This window comes from Mastacembelus armatus, chromosome 11 (assembly GCF_900324485.2).
Source record: "Mastacembelus armatus chromosome 11, fMasArm1.2, whole genome shotgun sequence".
NCBI lineage: Eukaryota > Metazoa > Chordata > Actinopteri > Synbranchiformes > Mastacembelidae > Mastacembelus > Mastacembelus armatus.
This window is the reverse complement of record NC_046643.1, coordinates 2,198,283-2,221,790: the sequence shown is the minus strand read 5'-3', so window position 1 is coordinate 2,221,790 and position 23,508 is coordinate 2,198,283. Positions and strand designations below refer to the sequence as shown.

The window sequence follows — 23,508 nt, the reverse complement described above, 5'->3', positions numbered from 1 at the left end:
TAAGTGTCACATCTTCTCAGCATACATATATGCCAGCTCTGAGAAGCCCTGAGTCTGCAACACCACTGAGCAAAAGGCAGCATCAGGCAAGCAGCACGTTGAAGACCAAGGTGCTCTCCAAACAGGTCAGGGACAAAATTTTAGACGAGTATAAATCTGGATTATATTACAAAAAAAACATCCAAAACTTTGAATATCCCACAAAGCACCATAAAACGCATCATATCAAAGTGGAAGGAATATAGCACCGCAGTACCCTGCACTGCCAACTGAAAACTCACAGACCGGGCAAGGAGGAAATTAATTGGGGAAACATCTAAAAGACCAACAATAAACCTGAAGGAGCTGGAGAGCTTCACAGCAAAGATTGGAGTGTCTATTCATAGGATCACTATTAGCCGTACACTCCACAGAACTGGGCTTTATGGAAGAGTGGCCAGAAGAAAGCACTTGCTTAAAGAAAAAAAAAGGAACATCTTGAGTTTGCCAAAAGGCACGTGGGAGACTCCCAAAACATCGAAAAGAAGGTACTCTGGTCAGATAAGACTAATACTGAACTTTTTGGCCATCAAAGAAAACACTACATCTGGCACCTCTCATCACCCCCAAAACACCACCACCACAGTATGGCATGGTGGTTGTGGGGATGTTTTTCATCAGCAGGGCCAGTGAAACTGGTCAGAATTAAAGGACTGATTAATGGTACTAAATGCAGAACAATCCTTGAAGAAAACCTGTTTCAGTCTGCTTGACAGTTGCCACTGGGAAGGAGGTTCACCTTCCAGCAGGACAATGACCCTAAACACCTTGCTAAAGGAACACTCAATTGGTTTGGGAGAAACATTTAAATGTGTTGGAATGGCCCAGTCACAGCCCAGACCTCAATCCAATAGACAATCTGTGGTCTGACTTAAAGACTGCTGTACACCAGCAGAACCCATCCAAGCTAAGCTCATAGAGAACATACATATTGTGTAAATCAAATATAAATCATTTGTAAATCAACCCATTTCAATTCCAAGCTGTAAGGTAACAAAATAGGAAAAGGGAGGTGAATACTTTTGCAAGGCAAAAAGTATTTATTTACTTAAAGCTAAAGCTTTCAGTTAAAAACAATATAAAACACAGAAATCACCTCTGCAAAATAGTGCAAATATGAGAAAACATTTGAAGTGCTCCATAAAATGTACATGGTAAACATTTGCACAAACACCACCACAAAAATAACTTTGGCAATAATACAACAATTTAAATAGATATCTTCAGGAGAAATAAATATTGTATTTTCCAGACTATAAGTAGCACAGGAATATAAGTTGCTTTTAGCAAAAATAGCATATACAAGTCACTTCGATGTATAAGTCACATTTATACTAATTATAGTATAAATTAGCCTATGAAGGACATAGGCTAGGCATAACAACAAGCAGAAGTGCATTATGATATTCATTCATCCATGTCAACTAACATTAAACAACTCCATCAACATCGGGGTGCAGGGAGATGAAACAGCGTCTCCTCCTCATCTCTCAGGTTCTGAATGCCAACACTCACTCGAAACTGTGTTTTAGCCGCAGACTTTATTACCTGCACTTTGAAGTCTGCTGCAGTATAGCTCTTTCTATTGGGCAGCATTTTCACTTGTGTTACACCAGGAGTTCCAGTTTAGGCTGAACATAAACACTTTTATCAGCGGTACAGTATTATGTTCAATTGAGTCAAGAGTGCCATCTAACGCTAGTGACAACTCAACAAAATGACTGTAAATATACACATATAAGTCACTTCGCTATATAAGTCGCAGGACAAGCCAGAAGAGTAAAAAAAAGTGAGACTTATAGTCCGGAAAATACAATACTTCAAAAATCATTTCTGTCATATTGCACTTGACTTCAGATTCTTTCAATTATGGTGCTCAGGACCACCCATAAAAACATTGCGTTTGCAAACAAATGACACTAATGTTAATAAAGTGCAAAATTCCTAATTAAATGTAAAACTAGGAAACAAATGTTTATGTTTATCATACAATTTTGGCAGAACTGTCTGACAAATATTTTCCAATTGGATCTAAAGTGTTCAAAAGTGTGTTGCCTAGTTTAGATCCCTAGTTTGAACCACTGCCAACAGTAATAATCTTATTATAATACACAAAATAATTCAGAAACTCATTCAATTTTCAAGTAAGCACTTTTCGTTATTATGTGTTAAAAGCTGCCTATTTCATGAAACAGATCGACCCCAGAAATCACTTTACTGCCCCTTTGGATTCTGCTGCTCACCTTGTTATACTCCACGTGCAGTTTTTCTTGCTCACTCTCCAGCTTGTCTTTTAAGTTCTTCTGTTCAGAGATGTTGTCCTGGATCTGGATCATTCGCATGTTCCGCTCTGAATATCAATGGGAAAAAAATCAATAGCATGATCACAATCTGTATACAAGTAAAGGCACAATAGTGTGTGCACTGATGACAGATCTCTGCTACACACTAATGGAGTATGCTTTCAAGGTTACTGCCTTCCTTGGCATCTCCCCCACATCTGGCATCATAATTTTATTTGAGGAGAAAAATGCCTTAGAAACAGGATTCCAAATACCTTAACCACCCCGTACAACAGGTAATGCTACAGATGAAAATACTGTTTCAAACTGTTTAAGATTATACTCACTGATACAAAATATCAAGTGTAAGTAAGTATATTGTTTTCAGCTCAGTGTATTCAACTGTGTCTGCTATAAATTCTAGAAAATAGGTTTTGATTCTATAGACTTTAGGCCACAGAGCAAACAACATTCCTACCTCCATGAAGGCCAAGAGAAGGGAGGTCACACACATGAAGACAGCCCTCAAAACCTGTGGCTACCATAAGTGGGATTTTAACAAGGCAACATCCACATCAGGCAGAAAAACAAGAGACACGGCTGAGCCTCAAGATCACAGAGGAAAAACCTGGTCATTCCCTATGTAGCAGGTGTTTCAGAGAGGGTTAAACGGATTTTTGGGAAACATCAGATACCAGTTCACTTCGAACCCACCAACACACAGACAGAGACTGGTTCACCCTAAAGACCGGACACCAAAACGCAAGTGGAGCAATGTAGTGTATGTTGTCCAGTGTAAGGAAGAATGCTCAGAACTCTACATTGGAGAAACCAAACAACCACTTAACAGGAGGATGGCCCAGCACAAGAGGAGCAGCTCCTCAGGACCACAGTCAGCTGTGCACCTCTATTTAAAGGAAACAGGACACTCCTTTGAAGACAATGATGTACATATTTTTGGGTCAGAGAAGCTATATATGTTCAAGAGGAAAACCATCCCTAAATAGGGGTGGAGGTATCAGACATAACTTATCTTCATTCTACCAGGCTGCCCTTTCATCTGTTCCCAGGAAATTAAGGAACACATCAAATGTCTTCCAGGAAGGACACACTCTGCAGCCAGTTGGTGAATCAGAGGGGTCACATGAGTCAACCATTAGATCCAAAAAAAACTGGAGTTTGATTGTAAGAAACAGGCCTTACGTGTCCTTATTTTTTAACCACTTTGACATATACCAGATTAATATTCTTGAAGCCTTTTCCAAGATTTCTCACATTGAGTTATCATAGTAGTAACCATAGATAACAATATTAACAATGGCTTCCATTAAGTGTCCCAAAAGCCAAGTAAGTTATTAAGTAGTATGCATAACAATAAAAATTAAAGCTGCAACAACAATAACAAAAACTAATAAAATGGATGAAAAACAATTATTAAAATACACTATGTGCACAATTATTAGGCAAGTGAGTATTTTGACCATATTGTCATTTTAATGCAAATTTTCCAACTTCAAGCTGTATAAACTTGACTGCCTATTGGATTTCAGCATACACGGTGATGTGCATTTGTGTATTGAAAGAGGGTGTGGCCCTAGGAGACCAACACCCTATATCAGGTGTGCACAATTATTAGGCAGCTTCTTTTCCTCAGGGAAAATGGGCCAGAAAAGAGATTTAACAGACTGAAAAGTCAAAAATTATAAAAAAATCTTTCAGAGGGATGCAGCACTCTTGAAATTGCCAAGATATTAGGACATGACCACAGAACCATCAAACATTTTGTTGCAAATCCCCAAAATGGTTGCAAGAAACGTGTTGAGAGAAAAAGACGCCAATTAACTGCCAAAGATTTGAGAAGAATCAAACGTGAAGCTACCAGGAACCCATTATCCTCCAGTGCTGTCCCATTCCAGAACTGTAATCTGCCTGGAATATCCCGAAGTACAAGGTGTTCAGTGCTCAGAGATATGGCCAAGGTAAGAAAAGCTGAAACCTGACCACCACTGAACAAGACACATAAGTTGAAATGCCAAGCCTGGGCCAAGAAATATCTGAAGACTGATTTTACAAAGGTTTTATAGACTGATGAGATGAGAGTGACACTTGATGGACCAGATGGATGGCCCCACGGCTGGATCAGCAATGGGCATAGAGCTCCACACCGACTCAGACGCCAGCAAGGTGGAGGTGGCGTACTGGTATGGACTGGAATCATTAAAGATGAGCTTGTTGGACCTTTTTGGGGGGAAGATGGACTCAAACTGAACTCCCAAATCTACTGTCAGTTTCTAGAAGAAACTCTCTTCAAACAGTGGTCGCAAAAAGTCTGCATCTTTCAAGAAGACTATGATTTTTATGCAGGACAATGCTCCATCTCATGCATCAAAGTTCCTATCCCTATTGAGAACTTATGTGCCTTTCTTAAATGTGAGATTTACAGTGAAAGAAAACAGTACACCTCTCTGAACGCTGTCTGGGAGGTTGTGGTTGCTGCTGCACAAAAAGTTGATGGTCAAGAAATCAAGAAACTGACAGACTCAATGGATGGAAGACTTTTGAGAGTTATTGAAAAGAAGAGTGGCTATATTGGTCACTGTACAATAAAATGTTAAAAGCAAATTTCTGTAAATTCTTGGTAAAAGTCTGATCACTGAATCAAAAACATCATCAACCGATTAATTGATTATTAAAAGAGTCATTTGTTGCAGCACCTAAACAAAGTAATTATAATACAATGTCTATTCAATTTTACATTAACAGTATCTGCAAACATGAGTCGAGAGTAATCTCTGACTGGAGATGAATAAGAGTTTCCTCACCCAGGTAGTAATTGACAAAGTCTGCTGTAAGAGCGGGCTGCTTGTGCTTCCTGCGTCCGTCCATACTGGCATTGTTGTCAGATGTGTCCACAGGGAAAATGTCGGTGCTGATGCCCATCAGCTCTGCCTTCCTCATCAGCTTCCTGATTGCTGAAGCACTTGAGGTCAGAGGCCGCGGCAGCTTCTCCCGGGGTACCCAAGCCTGAGGTCGGGTATTCCTTGACAACTCTGCTTTTGCCCGGTACTGCTGCAAGCGGGTTGTGATTCGGGCCTGCATGGCAGAAATACACATTTTCATTGCCATACTCCCAAATTTTAATGTTAACAAATTAAAGAAAAGTTGATTTCATTTTAGAAGCTCTTCTTTATGGTGGTGTTCAACTGTTTTTCATTACACTGACAGATGTTTCTATTATTTTGTCCACTCCATATATTAGTAAGACTGGGCTAACAAAAACAAAAATACACAAATAACAAAAATACACATACAGAGTTGCTCTGAGGGCTGCATCTGATATAAAGAAACCTCACCTGAGCTTCGGGGGTAAGCTGTTTCTCTCTCTCTTGCAGAGAGACCTTACAATAAGACTGTAAGGCCAGGTAATTCTTCCTTTTCCATTTCCTGTCAAACCGGTCTGCATGTTGTTTGCAGTATGCAAAAAATGGATCAGCAATATCCTAAAGAAGCAAAAATTAAAAGTATTATACATCCAATGACTAGGTCACAAGAGCATTTAAACTGTTACAACTGATGTGTGATAGCATGTTTCTGGGTGGTTAGCATGTTGGCGATTAACCCTCGGGTCGACGAACGCGGCAGTGTGTTTTATGGCATCTTCTCCTGATAACGCTGAAATTAACTTAAATTATTCCGTCAGTTTTGATCGTAAATATAAGAGCAATATATCATTTGAATCTGTAAAGGGTCTACTTTTATTTGTATACACTCATAACAACAAAATGTTGTGCTTTTGCAAAATAAAGAAAGCAGACAGGGTGCGCTCTCTGTCTCCTCTGTCTCCGCTGCCTCTCTTCACAGACACGTAAATAAAACAACCTGAATCTCAGCGAATACTAGCCTCAAAGACATGAGAAATATATGCAAAGAAAGCTTGAAATGTCTACTTTTAAATAAAACAATAAAATCAAAAACAAATAATCTCTTTTTATGTAATCCGTATGAAAGTAAGGAGCGGCACGGCATCGCCTGTCTCACCTCATGATAGCTAATGTGATCCCGCCTCACACTGAGTGCACTGTTCATATGGAAGTAATCTGAGGTGAGCCAGGTAGTTCTGTACACGCCCCCGAGAAATGGCATAAAACGTCAAATTTACTTAATTTTTCTGCGTGTTTGGATGATGGCACGCTACACGGGGGAAGAACCATTTTGAATGGTTCTGGACAACGACAAAGAGTTTACTTTCTCGTCAGAGGAATAACGCAACTCAGATGACAAATGTTTGTATCTACATTGTATTGCATTGCAGTACAATGTAGATACAAACCAGCCACATTCCTGACTGAAAGGCTCACTATGTAGCTCATTATGCGTGTGACTCAATGTGACTTAAAAATTTTAGTTTTTCACTAACCATGCATAAACGCTGTTTTCTCAAAAACACAATCATGTATAAACTTGCTGCTCACATATTACTGTAGCCCAGTTTGTGCTGATTACTACAGTGGCCGACAAGGGCAAACACGTTGCAACGGCCAAAACACCTGCAAATGAGAAACGCTGCAAAAGAGAAACGCTGCAACAACAAAAACACCTGCAAAAGAGAAACGCTGCAACAACGAAAACACCTGCAAAACAGAAACGCTGCAAAAGAGAAATGCTGCAACAATGAAAACACATGCAACAGAGAAAACACAACAGAAGTGCGCCAGGCCTGTAGGGGGACCCCGAACTGATGGGATGAACAAAGAACTTTTACAGAGGCGGTGTTGCAGGTGTTTTCGTTGTTGCAGCGTTTCTCTTCTGCAGGTGTTTTCGTTGTTGCGGCGTTTCTCTTTTGCAGGTGTTTTGGCCGTTGCAGCATTTGCCCTTGTTGGCCACCGTAGATTACAGTGTTATCAGACTTTAGCCATTAATATGTTTACAAGCAACTGAAAAAAAGCACAAATGTCAAGGCATGTCAAAACTTATCCAGAGCCCCAAAAAGCAGTAGCAGTTTACAAGCAGTAGCTGTTGGCACTTAAAAGCAACACTATGTAATTTTTGCTCAGTTTCCCCCATCTGGTTGACAAGCGCAATTGCCTGTTACCAGTGTCGTCAGTACTCTCGCTGTATAAGCTTCTCTGTGGTCAGCACAATACACATGAATCTGATGACTAAGCTGACGGAACTGGCAAATCCAGAGTGTAAGCCCATCCAATGCTGATTCGTGTTTAGGCTCATGTCCGATCACCCTATCTTTCTCTCTCTTTTCTTCACTTCCTTCAACAAAACCCTAAATTAGCTGTTGGGTAACTCCACCCAGGCTACCAGTAAAACATGTGACGTATAAAGCAGGTCGCACTTTTCCACTGGTAGTAGATGGGCGGGGCTGAGTGATCCTACCCGAACATAGAGAAAGATACAAGCCCCCTCAGGCTGCAGCAGCAGTAGAATTCGTCCAGTTAAGAGTTGTTTTACCACTGAAATAATTTTAGAGACATTCTTTTAAGGTCGAAAAACTACATAGTGTTGATTCAAAATGTGCTGAATCTAATGTCCAAAAATAAATGCAACGACACAAGGAAGGGGTCATACTTCAATCAAACAATGTGCAAACCAATGTGTAAACTGTCACTGTAAGCTGAAGAATATGTTTATGTTTAGTTAGTAACTAAGAAAATGTCTGTCTGTTATGCAAATCTAACAGTGAGAACACATCTGACTGGGTGTTAATACACAGCTTTACAACCAGCGTGAGTCGTATTTGAAGTGCTCCACATAGAAAGTGAGGATAAGGATAAGGTGTGAGACAAAGACGAGGCTAGCCTTTCCTTTGGTGTTTTGTGTGTCACAAAACCTTAACTGTATGAATACTTGAGTTTGGCTGGATAGCAACATAGCAGAATCCATCAATTATAACACTTATCCTGTAGAGGGACACCCCTTATAAGCCAGGTTTCTCCCCTTACTTCTTCTGCTGCAGCCTCAGAGAGTAATCCCTCCCTCTGTGCACAGGTGACATGGAAATAAGATCGACACATTCCTGCATCACAGCTGATGCACACACCAGTTCTGGCAAAGCGGGTATCTTCACAGAAACTGCACTCCTACATGGAATAGAACATAACAGGAAGACATCTGAAACCAAGTGAAACTGACTATTGATTTCTGTTAGCCAATCATCACAAAGCTTACAACAGTTTTCTTAGTGCCATAGTGTTTTAATCATAAAAGGCATGCAACTAGTCCAAAAATGCACTCTCGCACAAGCAGGACAATCCAAAATTAACATCAGAAAACATATTTAAGAACTCCACAATTGAGCTATGGCACACTCCATCAGTATATTTAATTTGTATTATATATATATATACAAACATTTATTTATATATATATAATATTTAATTTCTCCTTGGGGATTAATAAAGTACTTCTTCTTCTTCTTCTATATAAAAAGGGTACTTGCCTTGGCCCCATATTTTGAATAATTCATCTCTGTGAGTGTCACTGGTCGTAGTTTATCAATGTCTCCAAATGCTACTCCAGGAACGTAAAGTGCACAAACCACATGCACCCACCTGACAAACAAGAAGAAAATTAAATTAGCTAATACACTAGGCTGTTGTCGAGAAACAGCATAAACTAAAACATATCAATATGAAAATCATTATCAGAAAATGTTCCAAAATAAAAAGCAGTTTATTATTATATTAATTTCTCAATGGTGATTTCAAAAGTACCTTCAAATTGATTAAAATATATAGCTGTGGTTATTTTTGCATTTAGTGTAAAGAATTACTGCAGCCAATAAAAAACTTAATATCATGAAATTGGCTGCAGTGAGTGTCTCAGACACTTCAAAAAGAAATGCATTCATAGATTTATGTAGCTGCAGAGTCTGGCAGCAATTTTGTGTGACACAATTTTAAATGCGGACTTTAGGGAAGAGAATCCGAAGTCCAATATAAAGATATCCATCTCTAGCAAGCAAGCGCTTCACAGTTTAATTTGCTGTGTTTTTCATGCTCTAGTGAAGTAGTAAATTCGGGTGCAGCCTGGCTGTGGAGCACTATCAGTGATAACGTGGCTGAAGTCTCCACGCTTCACCAAACACACTCTTTTCTCTTACTTCTTTTCTTCCTCTATCTCTTCTCCTTCCTTCATTCCCCTCTCATTTCTCTCCCAATTCTCTCTCTTTCATCTTTAATCCAACTTCCTTTTTCCTCCAGTACTGAATATACATATATCTTAGATAGCTTTGGCCTGCCTGCAAAATTTCGACTAGCCAAGATCATTAGGGAATATTTTGTTTCTGAACATGTTCCACTTGCTGCCTCTCGTAAATGGTAACTAACCACCGCTTCAGTGTTAATGAATCCCACCTCCCAGCGTCCGTCTCTTTGAAGATGCCATCCTGGTTGGGGCAAAGCTCACAGCTGGGAGTCACTCCATTCTTACAGGCATCACAGAACCAAGGCTCTGTGGAATTCTCTGAGGCTGAGCTCATGATTGAGTCGCTTTCACCATCCACACCATAACACCCTGAAAACACAGGGAGAGATTGCTGGAATGGCAATATCAAAGACATTGTTCATTAGCGATAACATCAGTCATCCCCTTTTCCATGTCACTGCCTCTCATAAAGGGCAGTAATGTGAACATCACAGTTTGTCACTTCCCTCCAAGAAGCAGATGATATATAGGCCAATGAGCTGTCTTCATAGTGTTCAGTGCCCTGAGAGGTAGAGTAACTAGTGAGTGAAACTAGTGAGTATAAATATCGTTGTGGGAAGCTGTGCAGAGATTCTGAATTAAAAACAAATGAATGAAAGCTGATTTCATGCCAATCAAAGAAAAGCTGGATGCAAAAATGATGACAAACATTCTGTTTACCTCAAACTCTGGAATATATTTGGCAGAAGGATAAGACTCTCTCTGATGCATGATATGCTCTAGATGTAATTGTAATACACGTATATTATTTCTATGTTATCAAATATGTATGACAAATATCATTGTGGTTGTTAATAATAGATCATTACAACAGGAAGTTGGTTTGTAAATTATAAGTTGTTTACAATGGAGAGTTTAGAGCTGCCTTGCATCCTTCTGCTTTATGCTGCCTCCCCATCAGAGTGCAGCATAAAACAGCAGCCTTGCTACCATAGTTTGGTAAAACGTGCAGCATCTTCCTGTAGATGTCTAAGGACCTAAACTGTCTTAGGAGGAAAAGTCGTCCCTGCGCCTTTGATAATGTGTCTGTGTAGACTGACACCACCTTGATGTCTGCACCACAAATGTTAATTGGATAAGGAGGAGGCTTAGAGCTTCAAAAATCTACTACCATTTCCTTTGTCTTGATGTATTAACGGTTTGAAGTGAGTGTAAGCATGTAAGATGCATGTTACTGTACCAGTCACTCCTTAATGTCTTTTCCTTTTCGTAACACTTTCGTAACACTTACCACTGTAAGAAATTTGTGGGCAAAAATATGGAGTAGCGCCTCATGCATAAGTATAAATAAAGCTGTGTCCAAAGGACTTCTAGTGTGTAGCAGATGTACAGTAATGTAATGCATTGATCATCAAAACTGAAGTGAGGACTACTAACCTGGACTTGCCTCCTACTCTGCCAAACGTTTGTCTGCTTGCTCTTTATTCCCACTGGATGTTTTATACAAAGACAGTAAAAATGCCCTCCACTGGCCAAATAAAAGGAATGTTGGCATGTTTTGTGCTCTATGAAATGTATTCAGCTGATTCAAAATGCATAAAAAAACGTTTATTTTACTTTTGTTAATGTTTACTCTAACCCATATTACACTGCTCAAAAAAATTAAAGGAACACTTTTTAATCAGAGTATAGCATAAAGTCAATTAAACTTCTGGGATATTGATCTGGCCAGTTAAGTAGCAGAGGGGGTAATCAGTTGCAGCTGCTTTGGTGCTAACGAAATTAACAACAGGTGCACTAGAAGGGCAACAGTGAGACGACCCTCAAAACAGGAGTGGTTTTACAGGTGAGACATTTTTTCCCTCATCTTTTCTGACTGTTTTTCACTAGTTTTGCATTTGGGTAGGGTCAGTGTCACTACTGGTAGCATGAGGCGATACCTGGACCCTACAGAGCTTGCATCAATACGTGCCATTGCCAGAAGGTTTGCTGTGTCTCCCAGCACAGTCTCAAGACCATGGAGGATATTCCAAGAGACAGGCAGTTACACTAGGAGAGCTGGACAGGGCCCTAGAAGGTGCACGACTCATCAGCAGGACCGGTATCTGCTCCTTTGTGCAAGGAGGAACAGAATGAGCACTGCCAGTGCCCTACAAAATGACCTCCAGCAAGCCAATGGTGTGAATCTCTCTGACCAAACAATCAGAAGCACACTTCATGAGGGTGGTGAGGGCTCAGTATCCTCTTGCTTGACTGGCATTTGCCATAGAGCACCAGAATTGGCAGGTCTGCCTCTGGTGCCCTGTGCTTTTCACACATGAGAGCAGGTTCACCTTGAGCACATGTGACAGAGGTGAAAGAGTCTGGAGAAGCTGTGGAGGACATTATGCTGTCTGTAACCAGTTTGGTGGTGGGTCAGTGATGGTCTGGGGAGGAATATCCATGGACGGAGACCTCTACAGGCTAGACAACAGCACGCTGACTGCCATTAGGTAACGGGACAAAATCCTACCCTAGCCCAATGCCACCAGGTTGCACCTCAGACTGTCCAGACGGTCAGTGATGCCCTGGTCGGGATCTGGGAGGAGATACCCCAGGACACCATCCGTCATCTCATTAGGAGCATGCCCTGACTTTGTCAGGCATGTATACAAGCATGTGGGAGCCATAAAAAACTACTGAGTACCATTATGAGTTAATGCAATAAAATTTCAGCAAAAATAGACTAACCTGCCACATCATTTTTTAGCTTTGATTTTTGGGGTGTCTTTGAATTCAGCCCTATGTAGGTTCATAATTTTCATTTCCATCAAATGATGTGGCATCCTTTCGTTTCTAACACATTACCCAGTCCATATCAGTATAGATATCCATGAGTTTTTTCCCCATTTAGATGTGTTTTCAAAGTCTCCCTTTAATTTTTTTGAGCAGTATATATGTATAAATATGGTTGGCTATTCTAACAGCCTGGGATCTCTCCCTCTCTCTATTGGAAATCAACCCAATGGCTCTCTAGTCCAGAGCTGTCAATCTTCCTTGAAACTGCGGCACCAGAAATTGAACATTCAATAAAAAAAAATGTAGCCTGAGAGAAGTAGGAACAAGCCAAGTAAAAGCATTTTAATATTGTCCTCTTAATTTTCTGAGGTTGCTGAAACAATTACTTGGCCGATGTGGTTTCTATGGCAGCTATTACACCAGGCAAACGTGCTGTTCACTACCAATGAGGGCAGCAATCGGTATTCTGCCTCCTTCGGAGAGATAACTCTCTAACTCCTAATTCAGTCAACCAGCCTTCAGGCTTTTTGAGCAATGTGAAAGACTCACAAATCAAAAGCTAAATGTTCTGCATGCCCATCACTATGTGCCACACTGGGGAGTCAGGAAGCCCATCAAAACACTATGGCAGATGAAGTTGCTCTTTCAACTGCACGCTTGTTTGTGGTCTTTTTCTAATTGAGAAACCTTTTGCTTTATGTCATGGTGAATCACGAATTTTGAACTCTGGCCTACAGGCTGGGGTGAGGTATAGATCGGTTTTACAGGCTAATGGGTTATTCACAAAATTAACTCAATGGCAAGATAAACCAATTAACTTACCAATTACTCCGCTTGGGCAATTAAGTTGCAGCTGGATTCTATCCTGACCTTCAAAACAGAAGATTTACTTTGACTGCTCCACATTGGAGAGATTGCCTATTTCTAACCTCAATTTTTCTCCACAGTATGTGGCCAGGGCAGGAGGCTAGCTTCAGTATAGCTCCCTTCAACCTTTTATTTACTTAAAGAAAGGTATTACTGAAATACCTCTGGCAACAGTTGGGTGCTTAATTTTCAATGATTGAGTTTTGAACCACGGACCTGGGGGTAGTCAACAACCACCATGCTGGCTTAACTGACTTAAGGCTGAACCTTGGCAAAAATCTTCGGTGTTCCTTTTGAACCAAGATACAAAGCTCAGACCGTTAAGCCATGGGTTGCTGGCTAATATGAGTTAAGCTGACAAAAAGTGATGACTACAGGATAGCTTCATAATCCCTGAAGGAAAGATTATCCTTGTCAGAAATGACAAGCTTGCCGGGAAAAAAAGAAGGTGAAGAGCCAACTGAAATTCTTTTCACCATATTGAGATTAAACTGAAACGCCATATAGGCTAATGAACTAGGTCTCGATGCATCTAGAAGTAAGAATATGAAATAAAGTGTACATGAACACATAGACTCAAGGTAAAAGAGGGGGGTTGTTTGTCTATAAGATTAAAGGAAAAGTGATGAGCACCTCACAAGAGTGAACCCGCCATCTGTTATTCACAGACAACTCACATTTTCAACTTGGCAACAGTCTCATATTAATTCTATCCATAGCTATCCACATTCCAAATATTACATTCAGAGAACAAACTAAAAGTGGCCACTCAATGACCTGATGATGTGAAATGTGCTTTGGTCTTCAACCCTACCAGACTAAAGGCCTATATTTGAGAACAGACTCAACTAAAGATTTGGAGTGCAAGGAGAATAACCAAAGCTGTTCTGAATATTTGTGGGGAAAGTACGTGTACGTGTGCGTGTGTGTGTATACACACACACTGACAGTCAGAAGTGTGGACACACCTTCTTTGGTGTTTTATGTTTATTTTTATTATTTTCAACATTGTACATCAATAATGAAGACTGTAAACCATAACATGTCTGGAATTATGTAGTAAAAGAACTGTTAAACAACCCAGAATGTTTTATGTTTTAGACAGTAGCTGCACACACAGTAGACAGTAGCTGCATTTAGCATTATTGACAGCTTGGCACACTCATGGCATCTTCTCTTTACATTATGAGGCAGTCAGCTGGAATGGAGAGTTTTGGCCAACATATTTCAACATTCACTGGTCAGAGGAGACTGCATGAGTCAGGTTTATGGCAGCAAATAAACCATTACTTCGGAAGAACAACATGCAGTGGAGACTTGTTGGGGTCAAGAAACACAAAGAGTGGACAGTAGATCAATCGAATACTGTCTTTTGGTCTGACAAATCTAAATTTGATATTTTTGCTTTTAACCTTCATGTCTTTGTTAGGTGAATGAATGGTTCTTTAATGTGTGGTTCCCACTGTGAAGTATCAAGGGGGCGGTGTGATAGTATGGAGGGTGCTTTGTTCGTGCCGCTGGAAACAGCTTCAAGAAAGTTGGAAAACCATTTCAGTTGACTACCTCATGAGGCTGACTGACAGAATGCTAATATTGTGCAGAGCTGTTATCAAAGCAAAAGGTGGCTACATTGCAGAATCAAAAATATAAAAATATTCTGGGTTATTAAAGACTACACATGTCAATATTTGATCAGGAATAATTTTAATGTCTTGAGTATTAATATAAAATGTTGAAAACAGTAAAAAAAACAAAAACTTTAAATAACAAGGTGTGTCCAAACTTTTGAGGTCTTAATTTTCAATTAAACGCCCATCTATCCATCCATATTTACAAGAAAGAAAAAGTTTGAAAAAAATTGGTCAGTGACCTGGAAGACAATCAAGTGATAGAAGTATTTTTTAAACTAAAGATTCACTAGTTTCAGTTTTTTTAATCTAAACATTTTGTTGTTGTTGTATGTATATAAAATTGAGGTTTTAGGATAAGATGGCTTTTTTTTCCCTTGTATTTTCTGGACTTCTGTGAATGTGCCATTTTTGCCGAGGTCATTATCACTAACAATGTAAACATTTCTTCACCTCATGAAATTCAGCTATGGGAGAGATTTCAATAATGATAAGTTATCTTGGTGAAATATAATTATTTACAAATTAATGGTTCATATTTATTTCTTCAACTGTTATCAAACAAGCAAATATCACAAATGGGTATGGAAATTTTCTTTTGTTCTTTCCAAAAGTGCAAAATTCTCATAAAAACATACATACACACATCATTATCATGGTTGTCTAAGATTTTTAGAGAGTAGACACACTTTATAAAGGGTACAGTAAATTGAAAAGAATTTTATGTTTTTCTTAAAAAAATTTTTTGAAATTGTCATTTATACTGTATAGAGCAGGGGTGTCAAACTCATTTTAGGTCAGGGGCCATATGGAGGAAAATCTATTCCCAACTTACCGGACCGGTAAAATCATGGCATAATAACTTAAAAATAACAACTTCAAATTTGTTTCCTTTGTTTTACTTTAGTCCAAAATAGTACAAGCACATTCTGAACACATCACAAATAATGCTCTTTACAAAACACTTCAAATTAGTTGAAAATTCTGAGGAAAAAATTGGTGCAATTTCAAGAACACAATGCCTCAGTGATTGGAACTTAAACTTCGTCTCATATCTATCTACTATCTACTCTATCTACAAAGGCATACAACTTTAAGTCACAGCCTATCTGGGATTGAACAAAATACTCTTCTAAGTATCGAATACCTCATTCGTCATTTCCACACCTTAATCCTGAGCTAACTCACCACACCGTACAAACGGAGGTAAAAACTACTGAAGCGCGTAATGTTCGAAGTAGAAGATTTAATAGGCAGAACGACAAGGCAGCTAGCTCCAGGCCAGCTGACAGGTATAGGCCTACTTGCTCAGCCCCGGTATAAACAGTTTGCCTGCTTAACATAATTGCTATTGCGACACCCAGTGGACACATTTAGAACAGCAGTTTCTTTCACTGAAAAATTGCAGCTAATTTAAACTTCAAATCATCTCACGGGCCGGATTAAACCCATTTGCGGGCCTGATCTGGCCCGCGGGCCGTACGTTTGACACCCCTGGTATAAAGGATAGGGTGGTGATATATATCTATAATCTTCCTTTGGCTAATAAATCCCAGGTGCATCTTATTCCTCAGCGGAACAAAGCTCTACTGTTAAAGGTGTTGTAATGTTAAAAATGCATCTCTGAGCCATACACTGTAGTACATTTTTCAATCAATTCCAATGACACTTTCCTTCTGCCTAAAATACTCACAAGAACATCAAAAATGTATTAATCCACTGCTAAAAATAGTCCCCAGCCAATGCATTAGTTCATCCTGTTTGAATAATGTTTGATAAAATGACGGCAGAGCTAAACAAGTATCTGACAAAAAGGGACTTCGGCATTTACAATTAAAAATAAATAAATCCACAGAATGAAATACTGGTACTGATATCTGTCCATATGACTGGTGAGTCTAGAAACTGAAAACCAAAAGGCAAGCCAGTACCAACTGAATTCCTCAATGTATCTTGTGTTGATGCTTGCTTTATGGACTCTAGTGCATTCCAGCTTTGATCTCTTACACAGGTCTCATGCACCTACCTTTCATGTCAGTCTCTCTTCTCTTCAGAGAAGCAGCGATTGTATCCAGACTATGGTGCAATCATATGAACAAAGAAAAGCAGTGGAGTCGAGCAGAAAGACTGATTCTCGAGTTCCACATACTCACAAGTCTTCCTCAGAGTGCTAAAAATAAGCACTGAGAAAATAAGGATGCTACAATTACATTTTCATGAGAAGTGCATGACAAGTATCAGGACAATCTAGCTCACAAATACTCAAAAAAAACTTTTCAAAATATAGATTCTCTAAGACAATGTGAGTTGTACAATGCCCATGTTACTTGTCTGGACCACAATATAACGTCTCCAAAATACTTTCAGTGTCAAACCAACAGTACAACCCCAAAATATATTATGTACTGTTTCCACTATAATAGCACAGGTATGGTGGGCCAACATGACAAGACCCCCCACAATGCCTACAGAACACAGCCTTGTGATGAGTGATGAGTGTGATTTAGATCTTTTGATATAAAAGCTAAATCCTGATACAGTTCAGCCACTCACAACATTGGTGGACTGCAGCAATGCAAGTTGTGAGTGTGTGTGGTGTTACATGTGATTACAGACATTATTTATATATTAGCCCAACGATAACGTTAGCTAAGCTTTGTCTATTTTAAAAATTGAGCTCTGTCAGTTCCTGTAAGATTGCCAACTATACCTTTAATAGTGGCTCAATATGCAGCTGCTTGAATTTCCATGATAAATGCCAAAGTACACCAACAGCATATCTAAACCACTGATCTATTATGTTTTTGTCAGGAAGTGAAGTAAAAACAGAAGTGTTTTTGGGTGATGGTGAAAATGCCACACACATACACAGAAACACTGCTGTTCTCATGATGACACAGTCGGTGTGGATTAAATTTTCTCAGATATAAACTCCCAACAATCTCATGAACGACATGTCCAGGGATATTGTGTAATTGTTGTTTTAACACATGCAGCCATAGAGGGAGACACAACAGAGCTCACACAAGGGCTGGAGTGAAACATTGATTTAGGCCAGGAATTTGACTTCATCCCAGGCTACTATGTAAATGCAGACAATACTGATGGACAAGCAAGTGGACCACTGCTATGTACTATGGTTGCTATGTGCATCACCAGGACACACAATCACTCATTTTTGGGACCGCAGCAAGAGTGAAAGTTACGCTTGATGCGAGGATTTGAAGAGTCTGTGCTGCGGCTGTTTGGTGAATTGTAGACTGACAACATAAAAATAATGTGAACATTTAACTTTACAACTTGTGTCTAGAGGATGTAATGGCAGAAATGCTGACTTTTAAGAGGAAGCACAGCATTAAAAATGGCTCAGTTCTGTTAAAAAATTTCAGCCAGAAAGAATAATCCCAGGACTTCCGCACAGTGGAATGCGGAAACTATGTATAAATTATATATAATGTATTGATATGAATACATTATAAATATACCTGTGCATGTCCTAATATGGCATGTCAAAATGTCCAATGTAAAAAGTTCTCAATGGTTCAGAAAGTTGGAAGATTGTCACACAAAATATGTAAACATATCAATTCTTGATCCAAATTAAAACTGAAGTTTGGCAAAAAGCCTTCAAGTGGTCAGAGTCTCCAACAGACTGCATCCCACTGCCTCTCCAGTCTCTCTCCAAAACAAAATTTTTGGCATACAGTAAATTTGTACTCTAGGTCCATACAAAAGGGCATAGCAGTGCACACTTCTTGAAGATGTTTATCTCTTTTGATTGAGCCACATAACACGTATCCGGCCAAAGGCTGGGCAAAATGGGTATGACTGTTTGTGGTGACTGATTGTTTGTTTTGGAAAATTACAAAAATTAAATTTAGATTCCAATGTAACATAGCAGTGTGACACAAACGGCAAGCATAATTTGAAATATAGAAGAGGCCTTGTAACTACAGTGATAATAGCAATAAAATAATTGTTATATAAATATATATTATCGCTATGTAAAAAAGCATTTGAGACTAAAAAAATATCCCCTCACATTCTCACTTATAGCACCAGTAACAGTAATACAAGTACTAAATGACTTAGGTAGCTTGACAGCAAGGATACACTACCTGAGAGTACACACCACAAGACAAGCCAACTTCTGTGTTAAATAAATCCTTTAAAGTTCTTTTTTTATGTTTTGGTTACTTTTTGGGACCTGGAAACCTAAATGTCCTGGATAGTATCATTTTATAAATCTGTTCTGATAAATGCATATGCATATGTCAACACACTGATAAACTGGACTGATTCTTAAGCTTACCTTCATGCACAGTGACCCCACAATTGTCACACTGGATGATCTCATCTGCATCCTCGCTGTTGTCTCCTAGACAGACGCAGCAGATGAGGATGTGCTGAGTGCTCCAGGTCTGAGACCGGTCCAACAAAGTATCCTAGAAAATCGGGAAAAAGAGCCATGGTAAAGCCACTTACCAACACCCCATCCCTCTGATCTGACCACAGATCCAGTAACTGGCAGTTCGTAAATCTGATATACAATGCTCATGGGCACACTGATATGTCGATTACAACAAAGGCTGAAGTGTTCTCCTGGAATCAGTCTGATACCATCTAATCCCTCATTTGACTATATGACTTATATTGTTTGCTGTTTGGTATTATTGAGTATCCGGTGTACAGGCCAAACACCTGATTCATCTGCAGTGGTTTACATAACTAGGAAAAGGTAGAACACTGTATATGGTTGTTAGGATGGCTATTCTCCCAAATAGCTTTTTGATTAATAGCATAAAGCATAAGGCTTGAACATAACTCTTCATTTTAAAAGGTTAGTTATATTGTTAAAGTTCCCTTTGACTCAAAAATATGTTTTACTTATGATTTACTTTACTGTGTGTCTCTCTGTCTCCTTTCAGAGTTCTTATAGAGATTGACACTACAAAATGTTTCTCTCAGCTGACAGGTCATTAGTCTGCCCTTGTGAGACAAGAGTTGCACCTACCTCATTACCCTTCCCCTGGGACATGCTGTCATTAGTAAGTTCTTCATCAAAAGCAGTAGTGCTCTTAACCTTCTTCTTGGGCTTCTTCACCTCTTTGTCACTATCACTGCTGCTATTGTTGTTGTCATCACTATCTTCCTTGTCATCGTCCTCATCGTCATCCTCATCCTCGTCATCATCATCCTCATCATTATCATCATCGTCATCATCACTAGCGCTGCCAACATCTTCTTCAGTGCCTCCTTTTTGGGTGGTTGTTTTGCCTTTCTTCTTCCCTGCTGTGGGTCTCCAGTCATTGTCATCCTCACTGTCATAGTCATCCATCTCATTCAGCTCCTCCATAGTGGTGAAGTCCAGCAGAGGGCGGTTCCTGCGGAAATTCCATTTCTTGGGCTCTGCCTGAGACTCTTCAGCATTCACATTGCAGGTTCCAGGCATTGAGGTAGATCCAATACCAGAAGCTGGAGCAGGCTCAGGCTCTGATGTCTTCTTGCTTTTGCGTCGACCTTTGTGTGGGGTGACAGTGGAAGTGTCTTTGGTAGAGCTGTCTGAAGAAGGCTGCTGTTTGGTCTTGTCTTCATCTTCTGTTAAGTTGTCCTCAGCAGCCAAGTCTTTGGCCTCCTCCTCCTCTATACCATTGTCTGCAGAGCCAGCATTGTCTGAGTCACTTTCTGAACCTGCAGCACTCGCTTTAGACCCTTCTTCACTGCCATTGCCTGTACCATCTGATCCTATCAGAGCACAAAACAATGACAAATGAATCAGAATAGCAACAGAAGCCTTTCCTGGGGCTCTAACATAGGGAGGGATTTTGTGAAGAAGGGTGTCACTAAAGCCAAAGTAAAATAGGCAAGCAATTAAAACAGCATGTTCTTCATATTGATTACAGCAATTTACAGTCCAAACTTGACTTAGATTTGATTTAATTGGTGATGGTTCATTAACATAACATGAATAGGAACACCTATTGCTTCCTTCAACATAAAACTATGCAAAGTAAAATTGTATAGGCTAAATTGTGGCAAATTGTGCATGCAAAGTGACAAATACATAATATATCTATATTTTGTTTATGCCTACATAAAAACACTGCACCACTAACAAGGTCATCATCATGTTATATACTAAATTTAAAAATACATATGATACCCCACAGAGCAACACATGCACACTTTAATTTGTTCTTTATTTTTATAGATATGATTGTCCACAATAATAGAAACTTCAGTACACTTACTACGAATGCTATATTTATTAATCTTTCCTTTTATTGGTTAAAAACTATGTCGAATTTTACTGTATATTCTGAAGACCATGCTTACCTGAAGCATCTCCCACTTCAAAATCACTGTCATCTGAGCTGTCATAATCCAAAGCATCTAAGAGAGAGGCAGCAAGTGGCTTCACCTGCCGGCGCTTCAAATTGCGGTCCACTAACAAAAAAGAATTGCAAAAAAGTGCTGTGACCTCCTTAGAGCAAAACAACAAATTGGGATTCTTCTAGCACAGTGACAAGTACATAACAGTAAATAATCTACCTGTACAAATAAGTACATCTGTATTACTAAATATGACTATTTGAGATTAATCAAACAAAACATCAATTGCACCTTCTATAGTTTTCTTAACAGAAACTGAAATTATATCCAATTTTACACTACTAGTATTAGGTTGGTGCTGAGGACTGCTGTTGTGTTTTCAGTAGTCAATTTTATACTATGACTAATGTCTTCTTAAATCACTTTTACACTAGCAACGTCATTACTCTAACTACTATCAACAGAATTAGTCAAACTATTATTACAATACTTGATTACATACTGGACACCTTTTCCACTTGACATATACATACGTTATTCTTACTGACATACAGTATATGGCATGTCAGTATATGGGATGTCAGTATTTGGCATGCCACTGGTGTGTTCCACTAACAGACGGCATTTTAGACCTGGAGTGCAGCCACTCTTCTTTTAGCATATCATATGTTGATTCCTAGTGCTATGCCACTTTGGCTAGTAGTATGCCTTTGCTGTTCTAGTCAACCATAATTTTCGATCACTAAAAATGTGTGTGTGGTAGTATAGAGACACTACCGGTCTCAGCCCAAATCTTACTGTAACCTTCAGCAATGTTTCTATCATTTAGACAGTAAAATGGAATGTGTCTTACCAGACTTTCTTTTATAGTCTGCCAAAACATTTGCAGTTTTTTTCTGTCTAATCTTAGCTAGCTACTAATGTTCTACAGTAAAACCTTGAAGAGGCTCATTTAAGGTTTTAGATTTTGTTCACCGTACAGAAAACCAACTAGTATCTGTGTTGTTTGCTTCATACGGATCACTGTTACTAAATTAAACAACAGAAACGTGAAACACAAGTTTCGTTTGATTTAGCCCAACATTTCTCTGGTGCTGAGATTGGGACAAATAGATTCATAATCGCTCCTCAAGTGTAGCGTTATATTGCGTTTACTATTAGCAAACAGTTAATTAGCAAATAAAGCACACACAAAGCTGCACAATGCCAAGTCTTGCTCTTTCGGGCACTTCTTAACTCGCTTAACCCCAGAAGCTTTAGAGTAATGAATAATCCCATCAAAAGAACTTCTGACACATTTAACCGTACTGCAGTTAACATTACTTAGCCACTTCATAGCTTTGTCCACCAAGTAAGCTAACTAATTGTGGCTAGCATTAGCTGTAGCTATTCACTTCAAAATACGGCACTGTTACGTAGATCAAGTCAACTTCACACAGATATGAGTACGAGAATAGCATTGAAGTCTACGGGCGATTGACAACAATAGTCCAAGCAAAGTGTCAAACGCAGTAAAACAAAACTGTTAGCATGTTTAGCAATCCCAAGTGCCAGTCGTAAAGCCTAGCTAAGCTAGCTTAGCCGGCTAGTTCAGTTCCTAACTAATTCAAAGCTACCACAGAGAATAATGGTGTTTAATCGATGTGCAGCAAACGCAAACTTAAGAAGAACGTGCTCACTCGTAGAGGAAAATGGCAGCGTGGAAAAAACACTCACTCTGTTGTTCGTTTTACTAGAAGGAAGAAGGCAAGTCTCCTTTTAGCAGCATGTTGTGTGGACAATGAAAAACAGTGACGTACAGACGGCTGGATGTTGTTGCCATGGGGACAGTTAATGAATAAGGTACAGGATAGTGATACTAGAAATTGATTTAAGGAAAAAAATGAAAAAGAGGAAGGGTGGTAAAAAAAATACAAATAATACTTATATATTCTATGGTTGCTTGTTTATTTTATACATTTAATACTGTATCATTACTGTATATTATATACTCACTGGAGGTTGTGGTGGAGAGATACAGACAGAAAAAGGTAGGGGAATACACATCCTGGAATACACTGACCATCGCCTTCACAATATCCTGATGGAGCAGAGAAGCAGCTGCAGTGGACAACTTCACGATGTCACTTAAGGACTTCATGAGATAAGGCCAAGGATAAAGCTATATAAGGAACTTTCCAGTACATTTAAAGGGTTTGTGAAACCTGTATTACCATGGGTTAAATTAATTGCTTCTTACGTCATTTGTGTTTTACTTACTGCATTTGTGTTATTAACTTTGAAAGTGTGCCCAGTGAATTTTTTTTTTTTAATTCTTGAGTGTAATGTTTTGCGAGATGGTTTCAAAGTGATGTCTTTTGAAGTGTTCAACAGCAGTTAAATCAGATTCTGATTTAAATGCATATTGGAAATTTGAACCCTTA

The 23,508-nt window shown here is 39.2% G+C and overlaps 1 protein-coding gene across 3 annotated transcripts in view; it reads right to left on the bottom strand.

Moving 5' to 3' along the window:
* Positions 1–22,894, bottom strand: part of phf14 (PHD finger protein 14) — a 94,432-nt gene extending 71,538 nt beyond the window's left edge. For all 3 annotated transcript variants that reach the window (XM_026299796.1, XM_026299797.1, XM_026299798.1), the window contains exons 1-10: positions 22,802–22,894; positions 21,089–21,199; positions 19,767–20,497; positions 19,065–19,197; positions 9,689–9,848; positions 8,773–8,884; positions 8,276–8,413; positions 5,675–5,821; positions 5,144–5,414; positions 2,283–2,389 (exon numbers count right to left, since the gene is read on the bottom strand). In XM_026299796.1, coding sequence (XP_026155581.1) covers positions 2,283–2,389; positions 5,144–5,414; positions 5,675–5,821; positions 8,276–8,413; positions 8,773–8,884; positions 9,689–9,848; positions 19,065–19,197; positions 19,767–20,497; positions 21,089–21,199; position 22,802 — 1,911 coding nt within the window. In that variant the 5' untranslated portion in view covers positions 22,803–22,894. The remainder of the gene's footprint in view (positions 1–2,282; positions 2,390–5,143; positions 5,415–5,674; positions 5,822–8,275; positions 8,414–8,772; positions 8,885–9,688; positions 9,849–19,064; positions 19,198–19,766; positions 20,498–21,088; positions 21,200–22,801) is intronic.
* Positions 22,895–23,508: the final 614 nt, after the last annotated feature.